Genomic DNA, 15,391 nt, shown 5'->3' on the forward strand with positions numbered 1-15,391 from the left:
TGTATACTTTTTAATATACTTTATGCCACATTTTACAATTCAAAAATACTAGGCTGCTTCAAATCATATTTAAGACGTGGCATGGCAATTCAAAGCCAGGGAAAGAATAAACAGGTCAGAGAAATATCTTGACATTTTTATAATGGCAGGCAAGCCTATCCAATAAATCCTGGTTGAAATGCCTCACAGCCACAATTGGAAATCTGTGACATTAAAAACAGCATGGAAGGTTAGACAAAAATTCAGTGGAATTAACCATTTCGGGAATCCATAACCTCTCAGTGAAAGGAGGATTGCACAGCTGAAAGTGTGTTTCTGTGCATGTCGAGGAACCTGCGGTGAGCCCCAAGTCTTACGAGTGGGGTTGACCGGGGGCTCTTACTGTACCTTCTGCAGACCACAGGTTGCGCCTATGAATCCAAAGCTGGGCCATTTGAGACTGTTGGGAGATTAGGGGAGGTAGAATTACATCTTGAAAGACAAAGGTGCCATTGATAGAAGGGGAGGTTTTTTCATTGAAGTTCATAAAAGCTGCTAGAACTGTCACTGCTCGTTATCAATCAAGGCAGCAGTGTAAAACTGCGGTCTGGGAAAGCAGACCGGAGTCCAGCAGGTTTGATGTGGTTCTACATACCACAACCAGCCACAGATCTGAGAAAAAGCTTTATTCACAAATCGGAGAACTCAATTGGAACAAAACCAAGGAGAAGCTGTGGTCCTTTGTAAGAGCGGCATCTGTGTTAAAAGCTAGGCCTACTCTATGGTGCCCTATCGTATCTGTTTAAATTTTCAACTGCTTAGGTACCTGTAGTGAAAGGTTGTATTCGAGCGATTTCATTGTTTGAGATATGTTTTAATCCTTCCCCCAGGGATGTGTGTAACTTTGATCCTGCCAGGCCAGTGGGCTGTAGGTTTTCTGTATCTTTTTAAAGCACCAGGCCATGAGGAGCTGGGAGAAGCTAAGGTTGTGCAATTAAGCCAGTAAAAATGAAAGTTTCGTTAGTCAAGAACCTCTAGACATCCCAGCTATCCAGAAACAGGACTGGAAAACCTGCTGAATTACAAGCCCTGTGAACGTGAGTAGGAGGTGGAGTTTTAGCAAGGGAAATATGCAGAAAAAAACATCCCTTTTGAAAGGATTTTTGATGGTGAATGGAGCACTCCGATGTTATAATACCTTCCCAACCCTGATGCAAGTCTATATGAAGGCATGCCTAGCTCCCACTTCAGGAGATAGGAACAGTTGAAAAGTCTCACTCAGTCATACCTGCTTGGCCAGTCCACCCAAAACCGTCTTTAATTCTTACCTGCGGGCTGGCAAGGCTATGATGGAGGCTGTTAATCACAATACGTCTGGATATTTATTCTAACCTGACCTGTAGGTTTTTAAATCATTTTCAAAATTATTGCAACTGATCTCACCCTGAGATTTTGTGGCTCACTGTCGGGCCTGAACAGGCAACCCCTGTCTGTTTTGAATATCTTTTTATGAAGTTGCAGTTTTCCCTGTTTTGGGAGTGTCTCATCATTGCCCCCTGGTGGTTTTGCCCCATTTTTACCCTCCCAATTCAGTCGCCCTCTTACTCTCCCTAAGCATAATGGTTTCTTAAAATCTCGCACTGTTTCTGCTCTGCTCTACAATGGCCTCTGTTGTATCAATTCAACCACAACTGACCTTTGTGTTTGTGCGTGTAGCTTCATTAAGCTAATTAATTGGTATCATACAAAGGCTGTCTCACATACTCATCTTATTCCTATGCATATTATCTACAAGCTGTAAGTGTACTGAACCATTTCCTCATATGAGGATAGCCGGCACTTGATTTCACAGTGGGCTCACTTTGCATTGAATGAAAATTGAACTAAAAAGACTAAAAACACTTTCTCTGCACTGTAGAGTATGTAATTAATTTATTTTACTTTTAATGTTTTAATGACTTCCCCCTGTCAATTCTGGGGATTTGTAGAACAAAACAGAACTTGAAAACTTTATTAAAATAGTTAAGATAACATTTTAACTTGATAGCAGTACAGTATACAGCTTTGTATATCATGATATACTCACTAGCTGGACGAAGTATATACAGGTACAGTACCTCTGTGGCTGCATGGTTCAGTTAACCTGAGAATTGTTGTGGTTGAAGAAACAAAAATGCCTTGATCACATCAGGGGTTGAAGATGACAGGGTGTGAGTGTGGGTGTGTTTCAGAAAGCCTACAGCTGTTCTAACCTATATTGAAGAAGATAACAAGAAAAGGGATAGGAATCATTCACCATCTACATCTGCTACACATGGGATGTACACTGTACACACACACAGAAGGACAAGTTATAGGCACCACTTAATATAGCCACATGGTCACAGGAGAACATGCAAACCCCACACAGACAGTTTACAATCCAAAATCAATCTTGGGACCCCACACCTGTTTGGCTGTAGCACCAACCACCGTGGTTCATTTCCACCCAATGTTACATATTCATATTTACATGTAATATATGTTACATATTGTTTGAATATGTATATTCAAAAATAAAAACAAAAGTTATAATTGACAAGTCCAGCATGAAGGCCAAGCTTGAGATTTCTAAATTCTGAACATTTCTGCAAACACTTAATTTTGAAATGCAAGCTACAGGAAGATCTTAAACACTGAGAATCATCTAAAATATAGTAATTTATTTCATGATTTACAAGGTATTTGATTACATCTAATACATGGATATTAAAGACAAACTTATAAATGCATGTTTTGTGTAATCAAAATCTTATAAGCCCTTGATCATTGTTTATAAGATCAAAATGTTAGGGATACGTTATGATATTTTTGAAATAATTATAATCATCACTAATTCTAACCTGTCCAACAGATCTGCTTTGTGAATCTTGACAGAGACAGTAAGGATCAGTGTGATGACACGTGCATAAAGGTAAGATTGTCCACATGTCCAACAAGGCCATGTCCCAATGTGCACACTTGCAGCTCAGTTCTGCAAGAGCTAAGGGTGTCCCGTTTCTAAATTTGTGCTTCACAAGGGTGCTCAGACTTCACTGAAGGGTGGGCAGACTTCACTGAAGGGAATTACCCCAATTTCCTTGCTGAATGGTGACATTTCAGGTTCTAACCTATTAAAGCAGAGGTGTATGTATTTAGTAGATCAAAGCTTTGAATAAACAGAGAGCGGTATTGCCAAAGTTTCCTTAGTTCAGCATGAATGAACACGATAAGTCATCAATGTCATTAATTAAATCATATTTTATATTCATGTATCTCACGACAGATACAACTGTTTTTACAACTTGCTTTCAGAAACTGGCCTCTGTCTCCCCTGCTCTCCCGAAACTGATCGACTCCCTAAATGTGAAGCAGCCAAGGGATAACGAAATCTTTCTCCTCAGTGGGCTGGATTCCTCCGGCACCTGTCCACAGGATTCTTCTAATCAGCAGGTGAGACACCAGTCATTAATTAAAGGCGGTAGTGTTCATTTTCCTTAAATCCCTGTTCTTTACCCAACAAATTATTTTCCAAACAAACTTGAATTGGTGGCGAAGTGCTTGGATGCTCTTGTAACCACTCTGAATCACGCTGTTGGACTGCAAAGGATTTCCATTTTCAGTTACTAGTGTGTTTGGGCTCCACCTGTCCGTCCGCTTGCAAACTCATAAGCCGCAGATTAAAATGAGATGCCCCCAGAAATAGCTTCCTGCTAATTAGATTTTATGTCTTTAGTTCAGGTAGCTGGAAAATGAGTCGTTATTGTGTTAAACGTAAAAAAAAAGACTTTTTTAAGTTTATGTGCCGTCTTCGTTTTGAATGTTTATAAACCTCCTTTAATGTTTATAATGGCAAATCCTTTACAGGTTAATTATATACAGTGATCATTGTTCTAATCTGCTTCTTTTTTCAGAGTCTCAGAGTGGCCGATGTATGCTTGGTCCAGTGTGCAAGGGGAAACAAAAGTAACCACCCCAGCTGTCTCATTTTTGAAATAAACAAGTTCCTGATTGGAATAGAGTCTGGTCAGGAGAAACAGTTACAATTGGAGCGATATGGACACCACAGACCCGAGGACGACACCAACAGGTCTGTCTCTTCAATAGAGGAGGACTTTCTTACTGCATCCGAACATCTGGAGGACAGTGAGGAAGACGCATTCAGGAATGGTAAAAGCCCATTGTTAATTATTATTTACCAGGATTTCTTTTCCTCCAGGATTTGATCAAGAGAGAGAAATCTGAAGTGGTTACTGTTTCATTACTGTTAAGTTTACAAACTATATTGTCAGGATACAGCACTAAAGGTACAGTATAAGGTGTAGGGCAAGGTCAACAGTGCTGATTGTTAAATTTCTTACAGTAAAGATTTCCTCCAAGAAATATTATATTTTTGGCTGTCCCTGACTAGTCTTTAGTTTGGCAACATTTTTTATTTTCCAACAAATTTTTATTTTTATTTATTAACAAATAAAGGTTTCCCTCACATTTATAATACTGTAACGCAACGGGGGCTCAGGCGGGCGCCCTTGCCGCATCTGGTCGGCCCCTGCACCGTCCGGGGCTCGAACCCGGGACTTCCGCGTCTCTCTGCAGCGACCTAGCCCCGTGAGCTAAAGAGAGATCTCTCCACAGCCCAGTACCTGTGGTCCTGCTATCACAGGGAAGGGCGGTGACGTCACCCGCTCTGGTAAGCCGGCTCTTACATACAGTGCTTGTCGGCCGTAAGCGTTACACTCTCCCCCGCTTAAATCGCCGTCCCCGGCGAAGGGCTATCCCACCCCACTTCTGACACCAATGTAACACAACGGGGGCTCAGGCGGGCGCCCTTGCCGCATCTGGTCGGCCCCTGCACCGTCCAGGGCTTGAACCCGGGACTTCCGCGTCTCTCTGCAGCGACCTAGCCCCATGAGCTAAAGAGAGATCTCTCCACAGCCCAGTAGCTGTGGTCCTGCTATCACAGGGAAGGGCGGTGACGTCACCTGCTCTGGTACGCCGGCTCTTACACACAGTGCTTGTCGGCCGTAAGCGTTACAATACAATGTGCTTTAATCTGAGAAGATGATCAATAGAGATGACTCACAAGGTTACACTCTCTTAAAGGCATTTGTAATGGCCTGGTAATTAGCTTTTAATGGATAAATACGCTTTTTAGGTGATGGAGGGTGATATTTCAATTCTATTTATATATGGAAAAAAAGTGCAAGGAAACAGATAAATGTTTAAGCAGGGGTAGGCAACCCTGATCCTGGAATTCTGCATTTGTTTTTGGATTCCATTGCATCTCCAACCTTAATGATTTAAGTGAATCAATTAAGTGGATCAATCAGCTGTGTTTTCCAGATCTGAATAGGCTACTAATCAAAAAATACTTCTAACACCTTCAGGAACGCAGTCTGTGAGGACCAGGGTTGCCTACCCCCTGGTTAAGACCAGCGGTATAATTTCTGATAATGAAGAACAAAAAAAGAGGCAACTTATTCTCCTGGATTGAGCACTTGTCTAATGTTTAAATGGGCCATTCTTTTCTACAGATTTTGAGAACAGTGATTTTGTGGACCTCTACACACATGAGAAGAATCCTGGAGGACTGAGGTCAGACAGGCATAGAAACGTAAAAGAGCTCTATAAGGAGCCCCAGTGGAGTGAAGAGTCTGGGGCAACACCACATGGCGCAGCTGATAAAGACGTGAAGCTCTGTCACAGTAGCTCTCTCCAGAACACAGCGGAGCTGCATGCAAGAAAAGCCTATCAAAGCAAACGCCAAGGCTTCTCTTCATCAAGCCAAGTCACAAGAAACAGACACAGTACTGTCCCTAGACAGAGTGCTACTGCACAACACAACTTGCCAAGTACACCAGAAACAGCAGGCTATTACGCCACGAATTTGGCAGAATCCGTCCTGCAGGATGCCTTTATTAAGCTGTCCCAGGAAGAACCCACTTTCACAGCAGAGGCAGCCCTAAGTGTCTCGGCTGGAAGTAATACAGTCCTGACCTCTAAAAGAGAAGATCCAAAACCAGCTCGATCGTGCTCATTTGAGCTGCCCAAGATTGTCATTGTGCAAAGCCCTGATAACTGTGAGAGTATGATAGAATGGCCAGGAACTCTGTCCTCAAGCCCGGACACCTGGGTTGAACATGATATCCCCAAAGATGTTTCTCATCAACCACCGGAGGAACATGGACAGCATTGCAGCTTTGGGTCAAGCAGACGCACTCCAAAACCGGTTGAGGTAGCCTTAGCTTGTGCAGCCAGTGTAATCGGAACTATTTCAAGTCCCAAAGCTACTGAGAAACTTAAGATAGACCCAAGTATGGTGGTACCTGAAAGTCAAACAGCAGATGACTATGAGGAGGATGAAAATGAAGAATTTGCAGAGCCAAACCAGGAAGGGAAGAATTATTCCTTCTCTTCTGCCCTTTGTGGTATGACCCAGGTCGCCAGCGCAGTTGCAGTAGTGGACCTCACAGAGGAGGAACAAGATGAAAGTTATTCCCCCTCTAGGGGGCTTCTGTCTGTAGCAGAAGCTTCAACTGCTATAACACTGCATTGCAGTGTTGCCATAGGTACAAAAATTGAGCAGTTTAAAACAAACATTGCAGAAGTTTTACTTAAAGAAGCTTCCTCAGTTTTAACGAAACCTGAAAACCACAAAAGTGTTGCAGACTTTTTGGAATCCACACACAACAAAATAGTTGCTAGCATTACCAAGCCAAATACCTCTAATTTAGGAGAGACTGAGATGGATGATTTGGCTCACATCCTTTCAAATGCTATTTTTAAACACTCGTTGGAGAAAGCCATGAAGAAAAGAGAACTGGGAAGTCCAAGCAAAGACATTTCCAATTTGCAAGGCTTGGTTTTGGAGAACACCAATAATTTGATTTTGGATGTGTTAAGGATTACTTGCAAAAAAATCAGTGACATTTCACACCATGGTAAACCCTCGTCAGATGTACTGGAAGATAAATTCAGCTCCAGAGATTCTGAGACAATTGTAAAGGAAAGCAAAGGACCATTAAACCAATTACTCAGTTTTATTGGATCAACTCAGGCTGTTAACAATGAAAATCAAATGACCCTGCTTTGCTGCAAAGATAATCTGTCTCGCTACACAGGGATAAAGGAAGAAAATGTTGTCCAAGAACAGAAAGAAAGTGAACCCACCAATACCAGCTGTTCTACAATAACCAGAGATCAGCGAAGAGCCAGTCAAGCTAATGTTGCATCCTTAGTCAAAGATTTTAATAGCCCTCAGTGTCAACCAAGCAAAAATAATGTAAAAGATTCCAAGATATCAGAAACTGACAAAACAATGTCCATTTTCGAGTCAAAGCAGACTTTTCAAGAGATGTTTAGCCATAATGGTTCATTTACAGAAAAGCATAAAGGCAGTACGCTGACTGATGATGACAATACATCGAATTCCTTATTGTCTGAGCAGCTCTTATCACCTCCTGTGGTCACAGTGGAGGCTGCAACAGTGGGCAAATCTCCAGTCTCAGGTTTTGCAGATGATCTCGCTACCACTGTGGTTTCAATGGCTACCGAGATGGCTGCAATCTGCCTTGAAAATTCACACGGGAAACAGCCGTGGTTCTGCGCCTGGAAAGGGGGACCTGAGAACCCAGAGAACTACCTGATGCCCTGCCGAACGGTGAAAAGGAAGAAGGATGTGCAGAGCAACGTGGCTGTCACAAAGAAGCACAGGCCACCCAGGCTCAGCGAAATTAAAAAGAAAACGGAGGAGCAGCCAGAGCTCATGGAGCGCCTGATGAACAGGGTCGTGGATGAGTCCATGAATTTAGACGAGCCCCCCGATCCTTTCACTCTCTTTGCTACAGAGGTGACAGCGAAGATTATGAACTGCCCTGAACTGAATGTGGTAGACACCTCGAAGCCAGGTCACCCAAGGAACCGACTGCAGTGTGACAGATGGAGCAGAGGGAAGGCGTCAAGCTATGAAAGCATCCCAGAAGAGGATGGAGATTCCTCCAATCTGATCAACGCCTTGAGTCCCGGGACCCGGCTGGGTCAAAACATGAGCAGAGGAAGTTCCATATCCAAGCAGTCCAGCTGTGAAAGCATCACAGATGAATTTTCCAGATTCATGGTAAATCAGATGGAAAACGAGGGCAGGGGTTTTGACCTGCTACTCGACTATTACGCCGGAAAAAACGCCAATAGCATCCTGAGCTCGGCCATGCAACAGGTCACCAAAAAGAACGGTCACCTCAATGTGAGATCAACCTGTTTGTCAAAGCAGTCAAGCACGGAGAGCATCACGGAGGAATTCTACAGATTCATGCTCAAAGAAATGGACAAAGAAAATAAAGACTTTAACATATCAAAAACTAAAGAGTGGAGTAATAGCTTGCTGCCTCCATCTCCTCGGACACCTTTTTGCTTCAGGCAGTCATCAATGCCAGACAGGAGATCATCTGACTCCAGGCTGACTGTGAACTCCCCCATGAAAGCGAATTCTTTTGATGGCTTTGCAAGAAACATACATGGAGACACTCTCAACATCTATCCTGGTAACTCAGCATCCTCGATGGGCCTTTGTAAGTCTGATTCCTGTTTGTACCAAAGAGGCCAAACTGACCAGATTACAGACATGCTTATTCATGAGACATGGTCAAATTCCATTGAGTCTCTAATGCGAAAAAATAAAATCATCGTGGACGAAGAAGAGAGCATAGATCTGGAACAATCGAGTGATTCGCAGCCACATGTTGAGCAGTTTGCAAACCAGCTGGCAGCTGATATTGTGGAAAGTGGAAAGTCTCTATTAGGAGGACAGCAAGAGTCTGTGAGCTCCAGACCACCCATCCCACTGGCTGAAAAGAGGAGGTGTTTCAAGTCCCATTTAAGGCAGCAAGTGTCAGACAAGGCCAGATCGACCCAGGAAAAACCAGCCGTAGGCAATGACTCTGGGAGTGTTGCCTCCCTTCCTCGTAGCCCAAGGGAAGTGCCTTTGATTCACATAGAGGCCGATCAGAGGGAAGAGTTCAAGGAAGACACACGACACCACGACCTCACTGCTGCTTCTTCCGTGACGCCTGAAAGAGAGTGTCACCCTCAGGAAAAGCCCACAGAAGTGCGATTTGACCCGGGCCCAGAGAAAATGTCTTTAAATTCTAGCAGGTATGTTTCATAGTCAGATCAGACACACCACTGATGTATCATCTGTGTGCCCTCTCGAGCGTCACAAGTGAAATTTGATGGAAAGGTGTAATTTGTGAAATTGCTGAATTGCAGTGTTGTTCTATTTTTCCTCTGAGATAGAGCTGGATTTTATATAAAAATAGAATTTGTCAGTGCAAAGTATACTGCAAACCTACAATAATGAATCTGGCTAATTTGAATGAATTTAATTTATCTCCTTTAGAGCTTTTAGACAATAATAAAAGTGAGATGGAATGTAAAACCAGCAAAGGTTTACGATATAATTTAGTATCAAATGATGTAACAGCTCCTGTCAGTTGTGAATATATGACAACTGTTCCCTTAGGGATACATATCATATTACAATAGTTCAAATGTCCACATTTGTTATTTTGAATAAATAACTGCATTGGTTTAAAGTCATGAAATCATTCCAATTGAACGCTAACCTAAACCTCTTGCTTTATGTTAAACTACATTTTAAATCAATAATAAAAGCTTACAGATCTACCCAGGAAGTTTTTTTTATCTTCATTGTCAGATTTCATTTTGATCTGTCTTAACATTTCCTGTTCACGTTAAGTCTGAGCTAGAGAACGACTGCTTTCTCTCGGAGTCTGTGACTCCATCAGCTGTAGAAAGGGAGCAGACATGTGCAGTTGACTCACTGCAATGTACTGTACATTAAAATGGCAACAGAAGGAGGTCAGGCAGGGAAACCAAGACACAGACAGAAAAGCTCATGAAAGTCAAGAATGACATTTATCTCACAATCAGGTCCCTTTAGGGTGTTTATGCTGCAACCTAAGAGTAATCAATAAAAACTTAAATGGCATTGTTTCAAATTACTGAATTACTCAATGCTAATTGATTCGTTATAAACAGTGTTGTTTAGGAGCTGCAGCAACATTTGGAAGCCAGCTGTTCAGTGCCCTGTCAATCAGTGCAAATACTTTAGCTACCTATTTAGCTAAGAATTAACATGGGTTATTGCAATTTGCTTTTCACAGCCTTGAGTGTAACAAGACTGTAATAACTTCAGTAGTTGAGAATGCATCAGCATCAGAAGAATGCACAAACAACATTAGCTCCAGCGATGAGAGTACAGGAAGCTGGTTGCAGATTGCCAATGAAGAAGACCTTCCCGAGGATACAAGTAGCTATATACAGCTAAGCGAAGGGTCAGTGAATGTCCCTTCCCCGTTATTTTAGCTAGCAGCTTCAATAATCTGAACATACCCACCCATCATGCACTCCAAAATTGTTCTGCTGTTCATCAGCCCATTGCGCAGAGCACCAACCTTGCTTGAATGGTTATTGTGTTTTTAAAACCAGAGACTATGCACTTTCAAGAACTTTTCTTCCTCTGAGAATCAGAAGGAGAACTGTAACATCTGCTAAACATACAGCTGGCTTATTATGCACCATTGTTATACAAATTCATCATGCTAATTAGTTCATCTCCTGTCAGCCTAGCATAAGAGATTGCAGAATTTAAATTGACAGCATAATGTTCTATTGCTGCCCATCACAGGCCTTGGAAACCCTTCTTGTTTGGGTAACAATTGCAGTTCATTCCATTTTGTGTGTGTTTTCTTCTCTTGAAAAAAAATCAAAGCTTTCCAGGGGGCTAGCCAAACTGCACTCTTTGCAATGACATGACATGAGAGATGGATGTCAGGGAGAAGCAAAATCAAAACTTGCATTTCTATCCCACCATTCATCAGAATGCAGACATTTGCGGAGAAATGTCATTGCTTTAAATGTGGAACTGAAAGATTACCTGTAAATAAAAGAATGTTTCATATGTCGTGCATTATATGTTGCGAAACTTGAACTTTGGTAAAATGTGTTTAAAATTCTGTATGTTTTAATGCTCTCCCCTTACAAAATTTTCTAGAAAAAATAATTCCCTCGGAAGAAAATGCTTTTGGGAGCCACATTCCGCTTTCACATTTACATCATGATTACTGCTGCTACTGTAATACTTCTTGAGTGTTGTTACCTAAGTAGTCTCCAAATGTCATGTCATTTGCCAAACCTCTTTCTACCATACGGTGTTGGGGAAAGCTGGAGTCTATCCGGCAAGCAACAAGCACAAGGCAGGGTGCACTCTGGACAGGGCACCAGTCCATCGCAGGGCAATCATACATGGGGATAATTTGGAGCCACGGTAAAGGCTGAGGGGGGGAATTTGGTCTGGACACCGGGATAGCTCCCTACTCTTTCTGAGAAATGCCTGGGGAGTCTTTAATGACCACTGAGAGCCAGGACCTTGGTTTGACATCTCATCCGAAAGACAGCGCCCACTACAGTTGGTGTCCCTGCCCCTATAGGACCCACACAGACCGCAGGGTGGGTGCACCCCGCTGGTCCCCACTAACACCACTTCCAGCAGCAACCATAGCTTCCCAGGAGGTCTCCCATGCAGGTACTGACCAGGCTCAACCCTGCTTAGCTTCAGTGGGTAGCCCGTTGAGAGCTGCAGGGTGATATAGCTGCTGGCTAGTCTCCAAATGCTACCCTATAAAAATGTAAATGGACAGCTCGGCTTATCATTTATGTAAGTAGTTTGTTTTAAATGAAAACTGAAACAACAATTGTTTCATAGAGTGAGAAAGATTAGGAAGGGCTACTTTAGTCCCCAAGAGGCAGATTCCTGCACATTTTGCAGACACTTTTCAATCATCAGTTAAAATAAGGTCGATTTGCTTAATTGCTGAATAATTAGTTCAATAATGCAATTAAGATCAGAGCTAGAATGAAAACCCTGAGGCCTGGATTTGCCCACTTCTTTTTCAGGGGTGAAGGATATGCCTTACGATTTTTTTATAACTTTTAATTTAACAGTGAAGGGATTTATGTATATGTAGAACATATACTCAATCAAATAATTTACTGCTTTCATCTTTCATTTTACAATTCTCTTATACTTTTACATAATTTATATCTTATAAGAAGCATGTTGCTGTAGTTCAGAAGATGCCAGTCCTTTTCCTGGAGGCCCACAAACCTGCTGGTTTTCATGCCTGCTGCGTTTAAATTACCCAATTAAGGCTTTAATTGAACGAACGGGTTTCTTGATCGGATTATCTGCAGGTTTATTTTTACTATACCTTTAGAGATTTTATTTTACTTTTTGAAATGCCATAGTTAATGGGCACCATACAACATGTTTACAAGCTGAAAACAGTCAAACAGCTCAAATTAGTCAATTAAGGGTTCAGTTGCAGAGCAGCTGGAAGAAGACTCAGCAGGAGAGTGAGCTGTAGTAATGTATGCCTGGAACTTGTGCATGACTTGTGCTTTTGCTTTGTTTTAAACTCAGAAATGGGAACAGCAGCACATCCAGCCTGGGTTTTGTGGATCTAGAATCTTTACAGGAAAGTTGCTCGCCATGTAAATCATTAAGGTAATTTTACACATGACAATTATCAGGGTTGTATAGGGTGTTTAGCATTAACATTTTTTAAAATACAGATTTCCTGATGTCAAGTATTTCACTTCGATTACAACATTATTATTTTTCTTTAAAAGTGAAGAATCTGAGGAAAAAGAAAGGCTAAAAGAAAACCTCGAAAATGTGGATGGTAAGTAATGCTTTCGTTTACAAAAAAGTAAAAAAGAGTAAAAAATTCAGTACCATAGGTTTGCTCCTCAATTTTATAACTGTCGTGAGACCATAGCAGCAAAAAAACCTAATGAATAACACATAATGACAGTTTAACAACATTATATGCTTCAATAATTGTAACTATTTTTATTTTCCTTTGGACTGTACAACGTCTTTTTCAGAGACTTGTTTTCTTTGACAGGAATTCCTTTCAGAATAATGTTACTAAACCACTACAGTATATGCCCTTTTGTTTACCTGGAATTCTCACAATAAAGTGAATAGACAACACATCTGAATTAACACTTTCTGCTGTAGTTTTTGTTTCCTATAAATGAGTGGTCCAAAGCAGTTAAAAAAAACTTGCCTGGTGCAGAGAATTGCTACCTTGAGGAGGAACTCTTTGCCAGACAGTTAGCATCCTTTTCACATAGAATCTGTCAAGAGTTGTCTTAATCTTTAAATTAGTATTGACATTATCCAGGGCTTTTTTTAAAGACTTCTCCTGCAGGCAGACATACAGTAGTTTTAGCTTTTATTTAGCGCACACATAACTGTCATTTCCTAGTGAGTGTAATAAGTTCATAAGTAAATTATTAATACCCAAAGCCTGATTGTTTTTTAAAATAAATATTATATATTGTGGATGTGATTTTTTTTTAGTTTTTAAATGAATTACTCATACATCTCTTTGAAGCAAGTCCTGGGTGCAGTATTATTTTTAAAAAGTGAATCATACATTTGCATTGTTAAGACGAAGATCCAGGAACAGCCGTTTTCAGAAGGGATGAAGTTAAGAATAGAAGTGTATGCAGCAGACATCTGAATACTTCCTATCTTGCAGAATGTACCTCCGGGCTGTCAATAGGAGCAGGCAGCAGCCACGAGCTTCTAGTGATGAACTTTGACCTGGACCCTGAGTGTGTCGACTCAGAGTTAAGAGCTACTTTACAGTGGATAGCTGCTTCAGAGCTTGGAGTACCAACTATCTACTTCAGGAAGTCCCAGGAAAAGAGTATAGAAAAGGTAGGTCTGAGAAAGCAGGTTTTTCATATTTCTTCATAGTTATCAATTACTTATGTAGCCTTGAAAGCTAGTTTGTTATGCACTGTATGTAACTGACAGGTCTGCACCCAACAGTTGTCGCCAGAAACACTGAATGTATTTATTAAACATTTTTTACAAATTATTATTATTAAGTTATGTTACGAATCTTCATGTTAATACATTATTATACTTAAATCCTGGAAGTAAACATCCATTTAGACTCCCCACTGTAGAGACCTTACACAGATTATATAAAAAGTGAGCAGTAATAAAAAATGAGTGATGGGTAAGAATTTGTGATATTTATTTGATATGTTTTATTTATTTAATCAAGGTTGAGTAAACTCATTAGTAGTAATGTCCATTATGTTTTAAAGTAGTCATTGAAACCATTCATCTTCATCTTAATTTGAATGTTAGATGTTTAATCTTCTGTTCCAGTTTCTCGATATGGTACAAACAGTTCATCAGAAAGACTGGAATATTGGAGATCTGTTTCATGCCGTTGTTCAGTACTGTAAACTGCAAGAAGAAAGTGATACTGTAACAAGCCTATTCGACTGGCTTCTGGAAAAACGCTGATGTTAATAATGCCCTGAAGACATCAAGGCACAGAAGGGATATTGCCACCATTTTAAGTGGTAATTTAAGACAAAAACTGGGATCTAATCAATATAGTCTATTATGTCGACATTGTTGTTGCAAGGTAAATGTCTAAGAGTGTCAAGTATGTTCTTGGTCTAACTAGAAATTGTGACCTTTATAAAATATGTCGGCTAAAGAAAGCAATTTAAAAATTTATGACTTCTGTTTGGACACTGATACATATTCAAAGATGTTGCACCTTTTAAGATTAGCATGCTTCTCATTCTGAAATGCACAGAAATGTCTGCAAGATACTGTGTTTTGGAGAGTTATAGAACTGATTACCTGCCTTTCTTACTTAAAAGCCTACCATTGAAATTCTTTCTAAAATGTTTCCTTAAGATATGAAGTTAAATTATTTGAACATACTTTTTAAATATACTAGTTCAAAGATTTTTTTCAAACTTTATCAGCCCTAAATTAAAAAATGAAATCAGATGAAAATAACAAAATATTATGATTGATCTAATCTGACAACTCTTTTTCAATGCTAAAAGGAATCTAGTGACATTTACTTCTGTTAATCCATGTAAAGAAAATTGTAATGCTGAGATGTATTCATAAGTACACTTGTTATTTGTGCATCACGTTGTTTTAAATAATTTATTTTAGATATTTGTAAATATTGTATATTTTGGATAATTGCACCTTGGGTAGAATATTATGCTCGTTACATTTTTAAAACTAATGAACAAAAGAGGCTAATGTTGTGAAATAGAATTTGTAATATAAATAACAATTTATATGTCAAAATGGTTTGTTAGAATGTTTTTGCTGTAATAGTATAGTAATATTTTATTCAAAGCACACAAATTCAACTGTCTGCTGTCAAAACTGTTATTGTATTACTGAATGTAGAATTTTGGAAAGAATAAATTTATGTAATGTGATTAGAATTAGGTATTCTTTACTTCCTAA

General features: G+C 40.3%; 1 protein-coding gene across 4 annotated transcripts in view; it reads left to right on the forward strand.

The window, feature by feature from the left end:
- The window catches only part of sphkap (SPHK1 interactor, AKAP domain containing), a 98,318-nt gene extending 82,939 nt beyond the window's left edge, over window positions 1–15,379 (forward strand). For 2 of the 4 annotated variants that reach the window (XM_015361426.2, XM_015361425.2), the window contains 9 exons: window positions 2,873–2,932; window positions 3,313–3,450; window positions 3,912–4,167; window positions 5,532–9,147; window positions 10,179–10,349; window positions 12,497–12,580; window positions 12,706–12,758; window positions 13,626–13,807; window positions 14,270–15,379. In XM_015361426.2, coding sequence (XP_015216912.2) covers window positions 2,873–2,932; window positions 3,313–3,450; window positions 3,912–4,167; window positions 5,532–9,147; window positions 10,179–10,349; window positions 12,497–12,580; window positions 12,706–12,758; window positions 13,626–13,807; window positions 14,270–14,410 — 4,701 coding nt within the window. In that variant the 3' untranslated portion in view covers window positions 14,411–15,379. The remainder of the gene's footprint in view (window positions 1–2,872; window positions 2,933–3,312; window positions 3,451–3,911; window positions 4,168–5,531; window positions 9,148–10,178; window positions 10,350–12,496; window positions 12,581–12,705; window positions 12,759–13,625; window positions 13,808–14,269) is intronic. The other 2 variants (XM_015361428.2, XM_015361429.2) reach the window with 2 other exon arrangements.
- The last annotated feature ends 12 nt before the right edge of the window (window positions 15,380–15,391 follow it).

The sequence above is a fragment of the Lepisosteus oculatus genome, chromosome 13 (genome assembly GCF_040954835.1).
Source record: "Lepisosteus oculatus isolate fLepOcu1 chromosome 13, fLepOcu1.hap2, whole genome shotgun sequence".
Lineage (NCBI taxonomy): Eukaryota > Metazoa > Chordata > Actinopteri > Semionotiformes > Lepisosteidae > Lepisosteus > Lepisosteus oculatus.